At 31.7% G+C, this 22,285-nt stretch overlaps 1 protein-coding gene across 2 annotated transcripts in view; it reads right to left on the reverse strand.

Moving 5' to 3' along the window:
- Window positions 1-20,733, reverse strand: part of LOC111618220 (SH2B adapter protein 1-like) — a 33,056-nt gene extending 12,323 nt beyond the window's left edge. Inside the window, exons 1-2 of one of the 2 annotated variants that reach the window (XM_023359701.1) lie at window positions 19,894-20,733; window positions 4,859-4,960 (exon numbers count right to left, since the gene is read on the reverse strand). In XM_023359701.1, the coding sequence (XP_023215469.1) occupies window positions 4,859-4,960; window positions 19,894-20,604 (813 nt within the window). In that variant the 5' untranslated portion in view covers window positions 20,605-20,733. The remainder of the gene's footprint in view (window positions 1-4,858; window positions 4,961-19,893) is intronic. The other variant, XM_023359702.1, reaches the window with a different exon arrangement.
- Between the last annotated feature and the right edge of the window lie 1,552 nt (window positions 20,734-22,285).

Genomic DNA, 22,285 nt, shown 5'->3' on the forward strand with positions numbered 1-22,285 from the left:
TTTGGTTGGTCACTCTCTAATCCACTCTTAAAGATCAGCGAGTCTGGTAGCAACCGGTAAATTATCGAAAACTTTATAGGCAACATAATGTTTTTGAATGACACCAAGTCTTGGCGGTTGAACCGGTAAGCATTTTCAAACAGACCCTTAGTCTTATCTATTAATTCTGTTAAATCCCTAAAATTTCTTAGCTTTGTACATTATTATTTTATTAATATCACATATTTAATGAAAAAATTAATTTAATAATAAAAAACAATAAAATTAAATTTCTTTATCATGGAATAGTGTGACAAAAGCAGTAGAAATGTCAAGGTCTTGCTCATTCAACCTACAAGAAGTATACTAAGAATACTAATAAATCATACATAATTGTTTCTCTTATATCTATGTGGAAATAAATGAAAGATTTTATTTTAATTTTTCACTACTTACAAATTACTTCCACAGAATTCCAATAAAATTTTCTATTGAATAATAATCTTGACAATCTGCGTAACTTTTCTTATAAATTTTTTAACACAGCAGACAATGAATGGTTGCTTTTGTATGTATGCTTTGGTCTGCAATCTTACCTATTAAAGGAAGACTAAAGAGCAAGGTCTGGTGGTTGCATACAGATAAAGGTCTACTTGGAATTGTGCACGCTTATGATTAAAAATAATTGTAAATTTGAGAAACAGATTTTCACTATACTAGTTTGTAAATGACTTTAATATTAATTGTGACTTGCCAAATTGTGTTTTACTATTATAAATTGTTAATTTTAAGCAGAAAACTTTATACAAATCTATAAAATCTGAAAAAAATGACTTGGTCACTTTTCACTAATTGCTTCATAAAATAGAAGTTCATTCTTTTAATGAAAATTAATGTAAACAGTTATAATTCTGTAAGATGTAACTACAAAAAACTAATAGCATGAGAAATGTTTGAGTTGTATAATATGAAAACTGTTAATTACAGTCGACTTATATTAATGTGAATTGTGAGGAAATAGTAGTTAGTTTGCTTTATCAAAAATCTGTATTAATGATTTTCAGGGCCAAAGTCGTATAATTTACAGAATTAAGAATTAATAGATAATTGAAATCTCTGAATTATAATTATTTAGTAAATTAATTCAATAAAATTAAATTTACTTGCAAAAATAAATTAATGATCTAAATGATTTTCAAATCAACCAAAATGAGAAGATGGATTTGCTGTTTAAGTGTGGAGCAGTATCTCAGAATGGTTAAACAAAACAAAGCTAAAAGAAATTCTTGATTTTTTTCTGTTGAAGATTGTTTGAAGAAAATATTTTTTGGTGCCAAAAGAGTAAAAAAGGAGCCAAACCTGGTATTATTGTATGCACCCCAATATGCAAATTAGCACGTTCGTCTGGGGCCGCATCCATTTAAAGGGAAATGGTCCTTTAAATGTCCTTGAACTTTAACACCTATTTTCCGAGTACAGTAGAATGGATTGCTAAAACCAGATGTTTGAATTGCTCTAAAGTTGGAGGTCAAACCAGTCTCTACTTACTAAAAGTAGAAAATCTATTCTACTCTTAATATAGAATAACTCCCAAGGAATAACCCTATTTCCAATAATAAAGAAGTATAACAAACATCGCAAAGCCTGATATGTACCACCAAACAATTGCCTACATAATCAGGCTCTAATTCTGTTTCTATACTGTATACATATCAGGCTTTGCGATGTTTGTTATACTTATACATATATACACTTCACCAGGTAAAATGTTAGCTAGCTGAGTGCCTTCGTGGAGTTGTATTTAGACCGTGGGCATAGGAGTTGTCCCCAGACAACACTAAGGTTAACAGCATAAGGTTATATTTAAATTTAAATACATCTGGAAGCGAAGTCTTGCTCGGGGTCCAGATGATGCAACTGACAAGCAGAGGTTGCAGGTTCAAGCCCCAACCCAGGTCAATTCTTTTCTTCCAGATGCTTCTAAATTATTTAATAAATTATTAAAATTAGTGAAGTTATAGCCCAATTATTTAGGCAATTGTTTGGTGTGAATAATAAAATCATTATTGGAAATTGGGTTATTTCTTGGGGATTGTGAAGATAATTTACAGTTTGGTTTAATAAATTTCCAGTAAAATTTTTATTTTCTTTATTGTGTGAAAGTTAACAGTATGATAATGGTATTTTGCCAGGGAAATGGCAAAATTTGCTTCATCAGTGTTTGTTTTATTTTCCATATTGTTAATACTTCAGAAGAAGTACAGTAGAGCATCGATTATCTGACTCAATTGGGGACTCGGGTTGGTCGGATAACCGAAAATAATGAAAAAAATACATTACTAGTATAGTATATTACAGGGGTGGCCAACCTGCAGCTCGCGAGCCACATGCGGCTCTTTGAACGATTATTTGTTGATCTCGATAAACGTACCCGAGTTCCCTTTTCATTTTTGTGTTGTTATATTTTTAAAAATTATTATCGTTCCGTATGTGTTTCAAAATGTCTTTTAAATTACTAACAACAAATATAAAAGGCTAAGTACAACGTTGTAACAAATTTTATTTCCGTCCAAGTTAAGAATGATATGACTCATCGAAAACTGCGCAAACGAACATAAACAGTGGCGTAATCGTCTGTTATCGACCGACTCCAGACCGATTTTGAATTTGTAAAATGCCATTGCAATGGACAGTTGACATTGTGCTCTGGAAGAAACAATTTGTATCACTCTTGCTATGGATATAATTTGTAATCTGGAATTTTTTGCATACCTTTTTAATACGTATTTAATTGCTGCTCGCGAAAAATTTCAAATTTTGAAAAATGGCTCGGACTATCAAGGAGCTTGGCCACCCTGGGTATATTAGGATATCCCATGTAATTAGTATATTGCTATTAACCAACTTCACGTTGAATTTTCATCGATGTTTAACCTAACAAATTTTTTAAAAATAATAATCGTTGCTATTGTATTGTTAAAAATTATTTTATTGCTCACAAAACAAACAACCACTCGTAATTAGAAAATTAAGTCTCGTTTAAATACTGGCCTCCCTTCAATGGTCGAGCCGTGTTGCCAGCTAAAGCATGCAAAAATTTAACAAAAATAATATTAAAGTATCCAAGACATAGCCAAATATTGTAGCGCCACATCACTAGCGGACATTTGAAATTTGCCGACTAGAACGGTCGGTTAACCGATGTGACGGTTAATTGGCGGTAGGATAATTGATGCTCTACTGTATTAGTTTTGTATTTTTATAAATTATTGTTTTATTGCATAAGAAATTTAATATGTATACATATATAAAAATTTAACTTGTAATGTATTGTGATGTATTTTTATGTAAAAAAATATTAAAATACAAAAAATGTGGAAGCTATAAGCTATCATTCCTTTCTCTCTTCTTTCGTTGCTTTGTTAATTTGTCATTAATAAAACTTAAGTTGTGTTGTTAAATATTATGTAATATTTAAAAAACACATGATTAATCAATTATCCGAAACAATTCGGGACTGGGGTTGTTCGGATAACTGATTTTGTACGAAAAAATATATTAACCTATCCCACATTGAAATTTGTCTCCTTTGCGTGTCGTTTCGTGTTGAATTTTTGTCGATGTTAAGTCTAACAAAAATTTTTTAAAATAATAATCATGGCTATTGTATCAGTAAAAATTATTTCTTTATTTTGCACAAACAATATAAATATATTGAAAAATATAAAAAAACAAAAAAAAATTATATTTCGGAAGTTAATCTAGTATCAAAAACATTCCGATTCATACCCTCTCACGGTCGCACCATGCTGCCGGCTAAAACACGCACACCAACAAAAATAATATTGGAGTAGCCCAAGACAGCCAAATATTTCAGTGGCGGAAATTTGAATTTGCCGACTGGAACACTTTCGGTCGATCGGTATTCGGATAATCGATGATCTACTGTATTTATTAATTCATTTAATAACAAATGTAATGTTAAAGTGTTTAAAATAAATAAATGCAAAGTAATTAAATTTATCTTCATATACAATGCAATACCAGGGATATATTGACTTTATTGTTTGTTGATAACAGCAGTTCAGAGAAACAATTATTTAATTATGTTTTTCCGAACTGCTGTAAGATATAGAGAATCTTATTCGTTAAATAAATTCCAAAGCTTTGTAATTTATAAAATAGAAGTATTTCTTAAAAAAAAGAGAAAAATTAGCAACTTTCTAACAAATTGTAATAAGGTATCCTTCACATAGTAACAGACTCATCCTTGCTACTGTACATCATAGCAGGCAGGTCAAGATTAATATAATGTACTTTAAAAGTACATTCTGTAGTTCACATGCAGAAAAACTACAACAGAAAATAAACTTTTAAAAACAAAAACCTTTTATCTAATATCTGTATCTGATGATCACACAAAATGATGACGACTTTAAACAATGCTATATCACTTCTGATGTTCTTCTACGGTAATTTTAAATTTCTAGTAAAAATCAGAAAACAAACAAAGTAATAACTAATATCTTTACAAATAAACAAAAGTAATAGCAACTGATATCACTAGAATCAATAGCTACATTGCGTCTAAGTAATTGTCAAACTTTTGCTTGTGTTTCTATTCTTTATCCGAGACACTAAATCACACAAATTCAATTATTCGCAAAGATTGAATAGAAGCAATTGAAATCTTTATCATTTATTCTTATCAAATGAACAAATCAAACAAAAAAAATTAAAAAGCAAAAAAGGATGACCAATAGTCTATTTCAAAATTGATAAAAACATTTTTTTAATATAAATATTTAATATAATAAAATTTAGATTTTAACAACTTATTGCATATAAATAAATAATAATACAGTTAAAAACTAAATACCTTTAACACAAATGTATTCTCGTGATCAGGCATTTCTAGAGCTGTTGTTTCTCTCGCTTCGTTTATAAGAAAACAAAAGACACCATTTCTGGCTTTCACAGACTGTAAAAATAGTAAATAAATAATAATGAAAGTTAATTTGCTTTATTACTTTGAATTTATTCTTGATGAAAATTATATAAATCCACTATCTAGATGTTATTGACTTACATTTACTCGCAGGTACAATAACTAAACCCATATTTTAATAACTTTAATAAAGAATAGATATTCCGCGAAGTAAAAGGAACAAATTTAACATAAATGATAACTATTAATTACATAAATCATGTAATAATGAAAATAATAGTGAGCGAGATACAAAATACAAATACTTTCGGCATAAAACAGTATTTCAATTTTATTAAAAGTTAGAATAAATATATTTTATTTCAAAAATTATATCACTTATCATCATATAAACCTTCTCTTACCTGTCGGAAGCTGGCTTTATAGTACACAAGTTATATCTAAAACTGAAATTTTTATTAAAATTACAATCTAATTACGTATAGAAAAATATCGATTCGGCAAATTTTCCGTCTACAAAGTCTTTTGATGAAATTTGAACTTCGAACATTAATATAAATGATCTCTCGTAGCCATCGATCAAAGTAATTTATTTTTAATTTTTAGTAACAAAAAGTGACTTTTATTGTATATTATCAAGTCAATTGATGATAATACAGTAAAAAACTATAATATAATACAAAACTGGTAATATAAAGACTATTTCAAACAACTTCAAGTTAGAATATAGCAAGACAACCACATTAAATTTACGAAAAAGATTATAAGATTCGTTGAATAACCAGAAAAAGGACGAAAATCCACTCGACGAAAAAAGAATCCGCATAGAAAACGAATTAACACAGTATCAAAAAGTCTACTGGAACTTTCTTTATGGATATACAAAGAAAGAAAGTTATCATTACTTTTAATTTTCTTTTTAACGTAGCCGTCAATATAAATTCCTTGTATTTTGGTAATTAAGAATCTATATATTTTGTTATATTAAATTATTTTCATAAACTGTAAATTATGTTTTGTTGAATTGATAAAAACGATCAAAGTCTTGAAGCTATTTTTGGATGCAAAAATTAAAAGATTTCAGTTAACGATTGCAATTATGTGATGAAAACATGGTCTCTGTTACTGATAGCGTGAACACCTTGAACAAAATAAATTGATTATAATTTAGTCAAACTTCTTGTTATACATTTTTCTGCATTAGTAAAATATAATAAAATCACTAAAACAATTATAGAACAATACATGTTGTAAAGTTATAGATCAACAAACAACAACATGAATAATGAAGAATTTTACGAAACTTTGTTTAATAAATGTATGTTTAGTTTTAAATGCATCTTAGTTATTGCCGCAGTAGTAGCATAGAACTATCATGTCTTCTATGTGAGCATAAAATTACCATAACAAACTTATCATACAGGAAAAAAGGCGAATGGGGTAAAATAGGCTTTATTCAAACAGAAAATGCATTTCGGGTATTATATCCATCTTCGGTTCTGTTTACAGCATATCTGGTAGTACAAATAGGTACTAGAACTATCACGTTTCCATTTAGTTTGGTTTGATTTATTTATTTACTGCTACACAACATGTGGACAATCTATTGAAGGGGATGAAGAGGATTTTCTATGGTAAACTGGCATGTATTTAGATATTACTAATGTGAAAGAGATCCAGAAAACTCCACTCGGCCACTGGTAGTCAGTCATGGGTTTGCATGTCGGTCATGGGCCACTGAACACTGGTATGCATATATTTCCATTGAGAAAATCAATATTCATTTCTCATTTCATTAATCCCTTGTCCATCATTATTCTGCTAGATGTTTTTGATTCTCTGAATCAAAACAGGACTAATAATTGAATTATTACTGTTCTATAACCAAGACTGGCTCAGACATCAGTTTTTAGTGCCTCAGACCAAGGACCCAAGCTCAGAGAGGTTCCAAACTCAAATTTTCATAGAAATTTGAAAAAGAATTTGATGTTTCAGAGATATATTGATATGGGAAATATTTTAATTAAGCTTATATTGATTCTTGTCTTTTTATGATTTCAAATGGTATTTAATAAAATTATATGATTTTTTGATAAAATTCTTTTTTGAAATTATTTTAGTACCCCACTAATAACTTTTTCTGAGGTCCCCCAAAACATTCCTGTCAGCCCTGTCTATAACAAGCCTTTATCTTTCTTTGATAGCTCTAACATGTCTGTATCTTATATTTAAAAATTATGTTAATTCAAATTTAATTACTCGTACTAATAATAATATTAAAAACTCACGTGATCACTATTACCAATGGAAAGTATACAGTCTCAACAGTTCTCTTTGCACAGTGCGTGGTAAACAGTATAAGTTTCTAGCTTCGCAATCATTACCAATAGGCTGCTCAATCATCATAGCAAACTGAGATTTCAAATCTGGTATACATTAATGGATTCCCTTTCCAATAGAGGGATGCCTACACAGACTGAGGCCACCCATTTAACGAGACAGTAAGGCAATACTGGCAGACTGGGGAAAAATATCAGTAGACATGCCCCACACACACACCAAAGCAAACATCAGACTATTCATACACAACAGAACAGTCCTGATGACAATAGTAATAACAACACATGTAGCACCTTTTCCACAGAAGGAATAACATTAACTATGTCTTGTATTCTTCAGCTGATGCAAAATCAGAACCTTTCTCCTCGTGTGTGATTAAATGGTAAAAGTTATTTTTGAAATTTTTTAACAACTGGTTTTAGTGTATGTAATAAAAAGAAATGTTTAATGCTACTCTGTTAGTTAATGCAGATTAATACAACAACAACAAAGTACACCTTGATGACACATTAAAAATGTAATGTTTTAAAATTCTTAGGGACAGTAGTCCTACAGTTTTTATCGTAATAGGCCTATAAATTTATTAAAACTGTTTTTAATCTTCCAGCTAAGTAGCTAAAAATTAAGTACGTACACTTAACAACAAAAAATTAACTAGCCAAATGGCCAGAAACGGTTAGGGTCGGCCTACTCCTCTGATGGACACTGGATCAATTCAGACACCCAATCCCAGAATTTTTTATATAGTCTGACTTGGATATGTCAGACACCATTTCTCATCATTAGGCCAATCTTTGTGAGCCTGGCTCAGCAAGACTGTTGCAATTATCCAACTTTGGAAATTCCAAAACACTGGATATTCCTCTACAGATTGCTTAATTGATCCTTAAGCTTATTGTGTGGTGGTTTTCTGTGTTCTAATATTGGGGATACATAGTAAAGTTTATTTATATCTACCCCATTCCAGCTCAGTTTTCAATGCTAGTATAGTACATTTTGGGTAGAGGCTATAGTATTACATGTTATATTGAAGTGTACTTAATATATTAAATTTAAATTTTGTTAAGTTATATTGCATTTGAATCTAAGAATTCTATTTGTATTCAATCTCAGCCATTGTAGATTTGTAAATATTTCATTTTCAACAAAGTTTATACATACACTTTACACCAATTACAAAAATGACACATTAAATAAACTGTTTACAGTTCAACTCCAGGTTCTGTAATGCAGTTTGGAAATGTTTTTCCAATCAAAAGACAGCATATTTAATGTGTTATATTAGATATTCAAATACAGAGTTTTAGAAATTATTTCAATATGAATCTGTTTAATATCAAAAGTCAGAAGTTACTATTCTTTTAATTATATCTTTGATGTGGAGTGCTGTAGGTATCTACTTTAAACTACTGTACTACCACTCATATCTTTAAAAACGTAGTACGATTTTAATTTTCCTAACATTTTTGATTGTTTTAAATGACCTACCTCAGGATAGAAAAACAGATTACAATTTAAAAATAAGAATGAAAGCTGTCCTCTGAAACAAGTTGCATTTTGAATATTAGTTCTTTAGGACATTGAGCATTTAACTGTCCAGGTCGGATAGACTTCTACATAGATTATAAAATATAAATATATCAACCAAAACCAAAAACCTACAAAGATGATGTACAGTGGAACCTCACTTAATGAGCATAATTCGTTCCAGAGTCTTACTCATAATGCGAAACAATTTTTTCCCATATAAATTAATGTAAAATACAATAATGCGTAATAATGCCGAAAAAAAATACTCAAATATTTTATGTATAATGTTTATTCAAAGAAAATTATACAATAAACATTGTTAAGGAGCGTGAATCATCATCATCTTTTCTTCTAGCGCGGAATGCAAATTCGAATTGCAAAAAACAAAAAAACAAAAAAAATTACAGATAATATATGTCTCATAAACATGCCAAACGATATGCCAAATTCTTGGGCTATGTAAAGGCTATAATTAAATATTAGAAATTAATTAATTTCTAATATGTAATTATAGTCTTTACATAGCCCAAGAATTTGGCATATTGTTTGGCATGTTTATTATATAACAGGCTATGGTTGTTGATGTTTATACATAATATATGTGAACACAAGTTTGGAAAAATGTGTGATTACAAACGACACTAAGTTGCAAGCTGAACGAGTGCTAAACACAGACTGAGCACAATCCAGGACTTCTCCTCTCCTGGCCACTTGTTATGCAAAACGTCGCTTGTTAAGTGAGTCAATTTTCACAATTTATTTTGCTCGTTAAGCAAGGTTCCACTGTATTTGAACACTAAAAATTTACATGCATGTGTCACATTTAAATATAAATATATAAAATAAAAAATTTCATCAGTTTTGTTTTTCATTTTATATATACACTGGCGGAAATTGAAAGTGTTACACCCACCCAATATTGCCAAAGACATGTGAAATTAGGACAGAAGAATCTCTTTTTGAAGGGTATTGAATGATCAAAAATTAAATGAAGTACATACAGTGGTATGGAAATTATGGAGATATTTGTTATGCAAAATTGCTATAGTTTTTAATTTATAATTTGTGAACTGTGTTATGGAACATGACTGTTTTTGGTCCATATGTTGTTGGTGACCAGCTATGCCATATCGATGAGTGAGAACTCTGTACACCCAAATGTCTGACTTTGAAAGAGGTCGGATAATTGGCATGTCAGAAATGGGAGCATCATATCGTGAAATTGCCTGAAGGACTGGCCGTAGTGCAATGTCAGTACAAAGAGTGGTCACACGGTGGATGCAAGAAGGGTCCAGTACTCGCAGACCTGGCACAGGTCCATACAGAAGGACGATGCCACGTGTAGACTGCCATATTATGCAGATGGCAGTTGCTGACAGATGTGCGATGGCAGCACAGATCCGAGCAATAGTTACTGTCAGAGTCACCCTACGGACAATTGTAAACCGACTGCTTGATGCTGGGCTGAGATCTCGGACCCCCTTGCTATGTGTTCCCTTAACCAGATTTCATCGCCAACAACAGCTAACATGGTGTGCTGCTAGACATAATTGGACACATGAATAGCATACAATTATGTTTAGTGATGAATCCCAATTCTGTTTAGGCCAATGTGTTAGTCGGCAACATGTCCACTGGCATGCTGGAGAAAGAGCCCACCCTGTTGTGATTTCAGAATGCCACTCAGGTCCAACTCCCGGTGTCATGGTTTGGGGGGGGGCAATCAGTTACGACAGCAGGACCAAGTTGGTGGTTATTGAAGGCGCAATGATCGGCCGCCAGTATGTGGACAGGTGATCCATCCAGTAGTCATACCTTTCATGAACACCACCCAAAACGTTATCTTCCAACAAAATAATGCCCGTCCTCATGCCGCTGCCATCACATGACAGGCCTTGCAAAGTGTTGCAATCATGGATTGGCCCACCCATTCTCCAGATTTATCCCCTATAGAGCATGTCTGGGATGCCATGAGTAGACAGATTATGTCTCATAGCCATCCAGCGCACACTGTACAACAACTGATTGCACAAGTTGTGCAGGCATGGAGAGATATACCCCAACAAGACATTCAAGCACTTATTGTTTCAATGCCTACAAGGATCCAAGAGTGTATCCAATCTCAAGGTGGCCATACCTCTTACAGAAACGTGTAACAAACAGCAATAAAACTTTGTGTAATTCATTTCATTTTCTGTTCATTTCTTTTGGGTATGCTCTTGTACATGTTTACCAAGTTTTGTAAATTTCTATCAATTCCATCTGGGTGTAACACTTTCCGTCAGTGTATTTATATTTAAATCTGATATATAAATGTAAATTTTCAGCTTATTGTAAATGTAAAATAGCAGCTTATTCTGTAGTAATGTCTGGACCTAGGTATGGCATAGTATTAGATAGAATCAGTATAAAAACCTAGTAAGAGCCAATCCATCAACACCACCACTATAATAATTTATTAATTTTACTAAACACTGTTACATAATTGTACAGATATTTCCAGTAAACAATAAATCCCATAAAAGCATCTACTTGTATATCCTTAATCCTTTAATGTACTTAATAGAATACATTACACTTGTTTATATGCTTGCTACTGCTTAGTAGCAGGTGTTAATATGGTTTTTTTCACCTAAAGCCTTAAATACGTCACATTTAAGTTTGGACTTTAAGGAGATCATACTGTACATTAACAGGCTAACTCTGGTTAAATTGTGTGTATGGGGAAACAACAATAATTTGACATTTCCTGGTATGAAAGTGTGAAAAAAATTATAATTTTTAAGAAAAATGTGTTTTTAATGTATATTAAACAAATAATGCACATCTGACACAAATTTCAAGCAAAATATTACAATTTAAAAAATTACTTCATAGTATATAAAACTGATGAACAGATTCAACACCAAATTTATACAAATTAATAAATATACACTGTCTTTTGGTGTTAATTTAGTTTAATTCAAACAAGAATAGGCACGCAAGTACTTTCAACGTTTTACAAATGCAATCATCGAGTGGAAAAGATTACTTTCTTAATGATTTTCAATTTTTGATCTAATTTTGAAACAAATTTTGATCTAATTGAATATTTGTACATTTGAGAAAAGCACAACAACTGGCTATTATGAGAACAACTGTTCCTGAGAATACACCATACTTCAAGGACACTAAACTCTTAAAAACCACAAGCGACCAACACCAGAAAAAAACTCTAGAAAAAATAACTATATACAAACATAGTGTTAAGAATTTGTGTATTAATCATAAAGACTCCACTTGCTTATCTGCAGTATAGACATATTATAAACCAAGATGTGGCTAAAACTATACATTAATTACTATTGTGTATATTTAACAGATTTGTTGTGTATTATCATCATTGTTTGTATTTTATGATTTTTTTTATTATTATTTTTTTGTTTTTTTTTCTTATTTATCATCAATTCATATTTAGAACACTTCTAAGAACATTAAAATTTAATTTAAAAGAATTCTACTATGCTTGATCCCAAGGATGGATACTACAATAGCCGAAAACATTTGACGATAAAAAAACAGGGTAGAACTCTTTAAATTTATGGTTTACTCCAGTTTAAGAAGCTTATTAGTTAGGACATATTCTTCATAATAGTACAATTAAATAACTGAGGTATATATATATCAATATTGCCTGTAAATTCTTCTAACATCTTGACAACTGTATGATTTAAACACTACTTACCGTGAGGTCCAGCATACAGAGGCGACTGAAAATTTTGCAATATAGGAATACTATAAGGTCTGAAACAAATTTGGAACATTGCCAATGTTCTTATGACATCATTATTTACAAAGTAGATTTTTTTTTATGTACTGTACCTTAACCTGTATAAAGAAATTGACATCACAAGTAAATCAAATTTTTTACACAACTGTTTAAATAGCTAAATAAATATAATACAATATAAAATAAGAAATAAAGTAAATATTGTAAAAAGTTTTATTTACTTGCAATTTCAGTTTCTTTATACAGGTTAAGATATACAGAAAATATACTTTGAAAATAATGATGTCATAAGAACATTGGCAATGTTCCAAATTTGTATTCTATTTAGAAGTTTGATTTCAGACTGTTAAAACCTGAAGCAGGTCACTTAATGCAGCCAAAAACATTTGTTTCATTAAATTTTGTAGAAGATATGACTTAATATTAGCTCACCGTGTAGAGAAAACATAAATTTTTTTTATTGCTCTTTGTCTTTTTACAGTTGATGGAACTCGATCATCTTTATGAATCCATACCCAGCTTTCTTGAAACCTTTCACAGTTATGAAATGGTATGTATGTCTCATCACCTATTACAACATCACCAGAGTTTCCTTAGAGATCATGACATGCTATGACTTTTGGAAATGTGTCAACTGATGGGGTATCCATTGAGACACCACTTTTTTTTTAACCATAGCTCCTTATACAGAATGTCTGCAACTGCAGAGACTCTAATCTGTAGTCTTTCCTGTATCATTTCATAGGTATGGTATATCTTTGGTCTGCAATCTTATGTTGGATAGGAATCACATTTTCCGGAGTCACTGCTGCTCATGGTTGCCTTTCATGTGGTTTGTCATGTAAGGAAGTATGACTCCTCTGAAATTCTTTCTACCACCTGAACACAGTAGTGAAGGATGGAGCATCATCTCCAAAAGCCAATTTCAATTATTCATAACAATCTTTGTCATTCATTCCAATACAAAATGATAGTAAAATCATTGCACAAAGTATTTCTCTAGAAAATCCCATTGTTACTATTAGTGTTGTAATGAATAGTATATTCGGCCTCAGGCCAAATACCGAATATTCGGCCAAGAGCGTGGCCGAATAGCCGAATATTCGGCCAAACTATTCGGCTCGATTAACGCACGTACGAAAATTGGCGCGCAAACCGCATTATGGCAAGGACCCTGCTCTCTATTGGCCCACTGTCACTACGCTTTGCCAATCGCGTTAATTCTTGGCAGTTGTAGCGGACAGACAAGATTGTCATGGCAGTATGTGATAAATGATGATATCAAATGTGGATAACGATGAAATGACCTACACGTGTAAATAACGGAAAAAGAACAGAGAAGGACCGCGAAGTGAAAATGTGAAAATAAATATGAAATTGAGTCGATAACATAATCAAACAAGTCGAGGCAGCTTATTGGCATGAAATTTGCAGCCGTCAATGCCAAACAATTGTTGTCATAGACTTCGGAAAGCTAAATGCTTGTAATGAAAGTCACTTAGCGTGCACGGGCGAAAGCCTGGGGCCGTTTGGGCTATCAAGCTGTCTCGAATCTGTGAAATCATAACTGTGACTTATATCGACGTCCTATCTGTCTCTTTTCTCCGTTATCACCAGGCTATGAGTCACGTAATTGTAAAATGGGAAATCTACGACGGAAAAGTGACGAATCGAAAGTACCGTGATTGCATATTATGATGTATGCACAGGCATATGTAGATTAGAGCGATAGAGGAAAGAGAAAGGGAAGAGCAAAGACGAGCACTTAAAAAGAAGGATAGATAGGGTCAGACCCTCAGATGTGCAAGGATTCTCCAACGATAGACGTGTACGTGTGCTGATCTTTGTAATTATAAATTGTGAATACATGTGACTAATATTATTTTCTTTTTTATTTTGTGCATGTTACAAGTTATAAATAAATATAAACAAACAACACTAACTCGATAACAATAAATCTAAATACCAAAATGATTAATTTACTGTGTTTTTGTTATTTATTACTCCTGTCTTTAGGTATTCAGCCGAATAGTGATTAAATATTCGGTATTCGGCTGAATAGTGAAAAATAGGCCGAATACCGAATAGTAACCGAATATTCGTTACATCACTAGTTACTATTAGAAAAAGAGCATGTCTCACTTAGATTAAGGGAGATTATGGATAAACAGATTTCATCAATCAATGTGTCACATGAAGTTTATTAATAAAAAAATAAACACTAATTCATCATGGATGGTTTTCTTCTATTGCAAAACTTTCAGAATAATTCTTGTATATGTTTGTTTATAATTATAAAAAAAATATAAATCATTTGTTGATATAAACAATACTGTATGTTTAAAAATATTCTTCATTTACTTTGCTTAATGGATAACCTATTATTTCATTAAGTAATTAGTATTTTATGAAAAAAAAAACAAATGACTTCTCAAAATTTCTTACACAATCATGTTCTAAATTTGTAAAATCTGTGATATCAATATACTGTATATTACTGGTAGAACATAATTAGTGGTAGAATGTATTCTTGGAAGTAATCTTCATTATCCAAGACACTAACTGAATATATTTATTTTAATCTTTATTCAGAAACTACAAATATTTGTCATAATTTACGAAACAAAACCCATACAAACTGGTAGTATAAATACAATATACCAAAATACCTTAAAACTACCAATTGTTTAAATATCAAACATTTTTTGACCTTTTCAAAAGCTTTCATCAGGCAAACCTCCCTCTGATCTTCCAGACAAATTAAACTAGAAAACATAACCATATAAATAATTTAAGATAACCGTCCATCCAAAAGACATATCCAAATATCAAAGGTCTGAATAATGTAATTGGTAAAGCATCTATACGATAAGCAGAAGTTGCGAATTGAGTCGTGCTTTAGATCGATCTTTTCTTTCAGAATATTCTAAATCGATTAATTCTAATTATTAAATTTAATACAGACCGACAACTTAATCGCCACTTTTTAATCTAAATTACTCAATGTTTATTTATTTAAATAGCCAAGTTACGGCCCAACGAATCCAGCAATGTCGCGCAATTAATTTATAATTTCAAGCTTAGTTTACTGTATAATTAAACATGACTAATAAAAATCGAAATTTTATCAGTATTTTATAAATATAATTATTTACTTTATTATAATTTTCACAATTTTTTGATATTTTTAATTTAAAATGTAAATATAGATCAAAAATCAAGATTGTGATACAAATGTTTACTCTAAATGTATGCAATTTGATAACGATTTTATGAATCATTATATCTTACTAGAAATAAATGATTAATTTAGTATTAAATTTTTTGATTTTCAATTAAAATAATCGAGTTACATAAAGAAACTTACAATAAAAATTAAGATACTTTAAAATTTCAAATAAAAGAAAAAATTACAAGTTTATTAAAAAAGTTTTGTTGAGCAATCAACGTCTGCCATAGATTTTTCATTGTAGAATATGGTAAATGCCGCTGATTGCAAGGACGTTTTCTTACAATACTGCCCATTTGTTTAAAATATTAAAACTATGAAAAATGCAGTCAATATACAATTTATGTATTATGTAACCATACAACTTGTTTTATTTGTGTAGAATAGTTGTCAACCCTTTGTCTTTAGATAAAGAATCTGTCTTAGGAAGCAGACATCAGCCAAAGCAGAAATTCTTTGCCATTTTCTTCACAAACATGGATTTATGACTAATATTAAAAATTCTCAAGTTTGCTTGTATGGTGGTTTTTCCCCTTTAGAAATTGTCCAACATTAACATTTTATCTGAGTCCAACACTGTAGACATATGCAAATTCTTGTATGCATTTAAGAACAATGGAAGTTTTACATTTCTAGTTAAATTATGAAACAAAGTTAAATCTTCTATACAAGTGGACGAAAATTAAACATAAAACACATTCAAACCTTGAATCAGTCTAGCACAAAGGTATAATTCATGTAATGAACATTTTCAATCTTCTAAGAACTGCGTCAGGTTTAAACTTCTGGAATGGAATACTTCACGTGATGTAAAGAATGGCAGAACTTCCAATTCCTTTATTTGATTGGTGTGTATAGCATGTCTTACAATAGTCACCTGATGTAACTTTGCATGAATATTACATCATAAATATATATGAATAAGGCGGTGGATCGTTTCTTGTATCTATATCGTATTTGTGCTCTGTTAGCTGTTGTTTCAGGGATCTTTTAGTAAAACCAATATAGATCAAATTCATCTGGAATCTGTCATCCTGCAGTGGGATCATGTAAACCTCAGATGCCCTGTCTGTTGATAGGTCTTGCTTCATTATGTAAAAGCTTACGTGTGGTTGGAGTGTGTCTGTAAGCAATTTGGGTGTCCCTGATTCTAGTGCAATGTACAACATTTTGTCTCAAAATGTGATAGATACATCCTTTGGTATCAGAAAGCCAATCTGAAAGTCTTGCAAAATTGAGTTCTTTCTCAACAACATTGTTGTGTTTACAATAGTATACCAAGTGTTTATGACAACTGGATGGCAAAATGGTCAACCTATTGCTCTGGGAAATCTCTGGGAAATCGAGACATGTCCAAAATCCTTTAATATTTTTCAGGATTGATCTATCCTGGATGTGTTAGGTCTTCTTCCTCACAACGCGACTGCCTGATTGTGAGCTTGGACGAACCACAATGGGCCTGAAAAAATATCCTCTTAGTGACCACAGGGCAGAAAATAAAAAAAATAAAACAATCCCAAAAAAGTATAGTATTTTTGGGGATTTTTTGTTTGAGTACTCTACTAGAAAAAGCCAATATTATAAACCTATTATTGTGATAAAGATAACAAATATTGAATAAATGCTCAAAAGTGCCAAGTTTTGTTGACACTTTTAAGCATTTTTCTACAAATTTTTTTTATTATTTCTCTGACTTTGCATTCCAAAAATCAGTTTCTAGCTATCAAGTCAGCTACATCTATAATCTAAGATTGACAGGTACAATATAGTGAAACATCGAGTGTAATACACATTTTCATTCATATTTCAAATTTTCAGATTCACATACTTTTTTCATTTTTACAAGTAAAATTTGACTAAAATTTAATTAAAATCTATAGTGATATAGTAATATGGTGTTAGACTACTGAGTGGATAAAGTTATAAATATACATGGGAGATTCCAAAAATAATGGGAATAATTTTGTGGAGGGTGGGAGATTTGTGATACATGTATCCACACTAGATGTCAGTAGACGGAACCCTCTGGAATCAGTATGCGAAGCGGCGTCAGCATGCCAAGACTTGTTGGCCCATAGCGATATTTGTTTGAGAGAGCTGTTTTTCGTTTTTGTCAAAAACATGATGTCAGATTTTAAGGAGCAACACACTGCTGTGAAATTTTGTTTCCTGTTAGGAAAAAGTAGAACGGAAATGGTTGAAATGATTCAACGTGGTTACGAACAAGATGCCACGAGTAAGACAAAGGTTTACGAGTGGTTTTCCCGCTTTCAAAAAGGAAAAATGTCTCTTGAAGATCAACCTAGATCTGGGCACTCATCCAACGCTCAAGCTGACAAAAATGTTGAGAAAATTTGTGATCTCATCAACAAAGATCACCATCGAACCATTGAATTTTGTCACAATAACTCAGCATGAGAAGAGTTTCCGCAAAGTTTGTTCTGTGCTTGTTGATCGCCAATCAGAAAGGCAGTCTCTCGGCAGCTTGTCAGGATTTGAAAGAACATTTGGAAAACAATCCAGACTTGTTTTCAGCCGGAACCTATTAAATACGGTATTTGGTTTGATCAATCGATACGACTTACCAATTAGTTCGACATCAGTCATTAAAATTTTTGAATGCATTCGTACCGAATTAAATCTCTAAATATTTTCTTAAATGCTATTCATCTCTTCTTCCTCAATTTTTACAAAATTCAGTTGTGAAAGGTATAAATATTTCTGACTTATTTTCAAAATTTCAGAAATAAATTTATTTATAATTCAGGTTTGTTTTTAAAACAGTTTATAAAACTTTCACATTACTTTTTCAATATTTCAGTGAATACAATACTTTTAATATAAAACTTATTTCCATCCATTTTTGCGAATATCCAAAAAGTACTTTATGAATGCGACTACATACACCGTACTTTGAACGTCGGTTGAACAAAGGCCCACGATGCCATCCATTACAATCGAGGATAACCACAGGGCCCGTTTGATTAATTCCTTTCTATTATATAAGAGTGATTTTGTAGAGTAACATAAAAAAATGGAGTATATAAATTATAGAAAAAATGTCCAAAGTATGAAAATGAAGAGTAATAATTATTTCACAATGTAAAGGAAGTAGACATCAAGAGGTTGCGGTCGACGTTTTCAATGCAAAAAATGTGTACGTCGAACGTTCCGCGCCGTCTTCCTGTGAGCCTAGAAGTTTGACAATGGTGTTTGGAACATCGAGCATGATTCCACTGACGTTCCAAACGCCATTGTCTAACTTCTAGGCTCACAGGAAGGCGGCACCGAACATCCGCCGTACACGTTTTTGTGTTGAAAACATCAGCCGCAACTTCTCTATCATATTAAAAAAAAAACCATTGTCAGATTTGTAAACAATTTCAAAAATTTTTTTTTTTAACTAATAATAGCATGTTATTTTATAATTTAAATGTAACAATCACAACGGACTAGAACAAACAAATTTAAAAAACTATTTTGGAATCAATACCTTAACGAACTAAATATAAATTTGAATAGAATTGTTTTAAAAATATATGCACACGGTATGAATATTGGAAGTATTCTCGACATAATCCGACGGAACGGTACAAAATACAACCGTCTTTAATAAACGAATACCGTCGGCATAAAAGCATTTTTCGTTCGTTCTTAAATAAAACTTTAATAGAGAGAGAAAACGTATTGATAATTACCAATCGAGTCGACACCGGGACCACGACTAATACTGGAAATAATCATTTCAAACCAGAAATACAAAACAGTATATTAAGTAGTTAAGAGTAACACGACTAGTTTTAAAATTTTTCTTTTTTATTTATAATTTGTAATTTAAAGAATATAAATAGAAATAATTACAAGTCGACCCCCCTATAACACTGTTGATTTTTCCATTTTATATGAATTCCATGTTGTACGAGTCACTTAGATTTTACAAATACGTGTGCCGGGCTTTGAACGGCTCATGTATTTGTATAGTCTAAGTGACTCGTACAACATGGAATTCATACGAAACGGAAAAATCAACAGTGTTATAGGGGGAGTCGACTGTATTTCGGTAGTTTCCTATTAACAAAATAACAAAAATGTACTCACTTTAGGAGGAGAATAGAATTCGAGCATGTATCCGGCGACGGTTTTAACTAATGTTAGGCGGCATTTTTCCCATTTCTGTTTTCCGTCCAAATTATCACCAGTCAGGTAATTAACAACTCCTTCTTTAATACATTCTACAACAATTTTAGCTAATTTGGTCTTTTCACTTCTCGTCCTTCTCTCGGCATGATGATGATGATGATGAGAATGAGATAATTCCACTTCATCAGAATGTTGTTTATGAAATAAACCTTTTCCTCTCTTCAATCCTTTGAAAGAAAGACGCCTGAAGAAAGGGCGATGATGAGTTTTCGGCGAATCGTTTTCTAAATCTGAGAGATCGCTGTAATCTTCGTTATTTGTCAGTAAAGAACGTAAATTTTCTTGCGAAGTATCTTGATTTCTCGTTCTAATTTTGACTCCTTCTCCTCCTCCTCCTCCTGATCCTCCTCCTCCCGCTCCTCCTCCTCCTCCGATTTCTCCTCCGTTTGTTGATCCATGTTTCTTCTTTAATTCATTTTCGAAACATTCGAGGAAATGTTCGGTAAATTGTTTACATATTTCTTGATTGTTTTTATTACAATTCGGATGATCGTTTATAAATATACGATAATTTTGTGTAAATTCTACGGCAGCTGCTTTTGCTTGTTTCTCACAGAATTCTAACCACAAACCCTTCTCGTCATTATCTACGTTGTTGGTGCCGGCCATTACTCAAACGACGAAACGACGACATTTCACTCGCGACATGACCAGGGTAAAGTAACACCCAGCTAACGCCATCATGGAACCACAATGCGCAATACTCAATGCGCACAAGGTCAACAACTGGTAAATGAACGAAAGGGAAAGGATTTCTCGTGTGACGTAAGAAAATAATAATCAACCGGACGTCATTCGTTAATTTTATCAATGATGTTGGCCTTTCTCGGAATATGAAAATTATACCTTTTTATTATTATTATTATTATTATTTTCGTTATTTAATTGTAATTTTTATTATATATGTATCTATACCGAACGCTACTATTATAAAACAATACGTAGTGTTTTGTAACGGTCACGTGACTTTGCTAAACAAACCGGTCATCATCCTTTTAATTTATTTCCAGTCGCGATGATTTGTTTACGTCTCGTAAAGTGTAATATACACACTAGAAATTAATTATGTAAATTTTTATGTTAATCTTTTTTTTTCACAATTACAAAATGTAATAGAATATTTTATATTACAATACTACACTAAACTATACACCCGTTCGAGTCTTCTATTAACTGAAAATCACTTATTAATGCATTGTTATTAAATAAAAGCTTCATACATTCATGCTTTATTAAGTACTATTTATTCATTCGTGCTTTGTTATCGACAAAATGGCGTGTGATTTATATGTATTAACCTCTTATAAATTGTAAATGTTCATATTTGTTTGTTGATTGTCAAGTCTTATTGTCAAGTGGTGTTTAATTGTGTAAAGTATTTCCTTTTACTTGTAAGAGATTAAATAGATGAAATTCCAATAATTAATACAGATGTATTTTTATTTTACACAATACTACAAAATTTAGGACATTTATATCTTGTTTTCTTTACCCAAAATGTTTCCATTGAATTAAATGGGATGTATTTTATGCCCACCTCCAAAATGTCATTACAGTCGACCCCCCTATAACACTGTTGATAATTCCGTTTTATACGAATTCCGTGTTGTACGAGTCACTTAGATTTTACAAATACGTGAGCCGTTCACAGCCCGGCACACGTATTTGTAAAATCTAAGTGACTCGTACAACATGGAATTCGTATAAAACGGAATTAAGTGTTATAGGGGGGTCGACTGTATTTTGTTTTCTTTCGGTCCCTTCCATGCGAATCAACCTCTAACCTGTGATCTTCTGCAGAAGTCTTAGGCATGCAGTTATTTCAAATGCAATTTCTTTGCCATGTGGAGCTCCTTTCTTTGTTTTACTTTCAGGAGTGCTATTATTATTATTATCACTAACTAATGAAATGTAACTTTATAGTGTATTAAAATGATTAGAGTGGCTGACGAATTTTTGGCGATTTGTGTTTATTAATAGAACTATTCACAACCATAAATTGCACAAACCCTTCCTTTAATACGGCGTATCCATGGTCTTTGTAGGGTTCACAAAAACGCTTGACCATGCTTACTTCAGAATTGTAGCCTCTATCACTATCCTTGGCTCCTGTGTAAACTTCCGGATTCAGTAAATATCCATTTGCTTCCCTTTGATGTACAATCGGAAGTAAACTTTGCCACGAAACTGGCAGATAGCTTCGTCTACTGTCACTTCCTTTCCAGGAAAATAGAAAGTCTGAAACTTGGCCAGCATGTTCTCCACTGCTACACGATCCTTACACTCATAC

Source organism: Centruroides sculpturatus, unplaced genomic scaffold (assembly GCF_000671375.1).
Source record: "Centruroides sculpturatus isolate CEXI.00-Female unplaced genomic scaffold, Cexi_2.0 scaffold124, whole genome shotgun sequence".
Taxonomy (NCBI): domain Eukaryota; kingdom Metazoa; phylum Arthropoda; class Arachnida; order Scorpiones; family Buthidae; genus Centruroides; species Centruroides sculpturatus.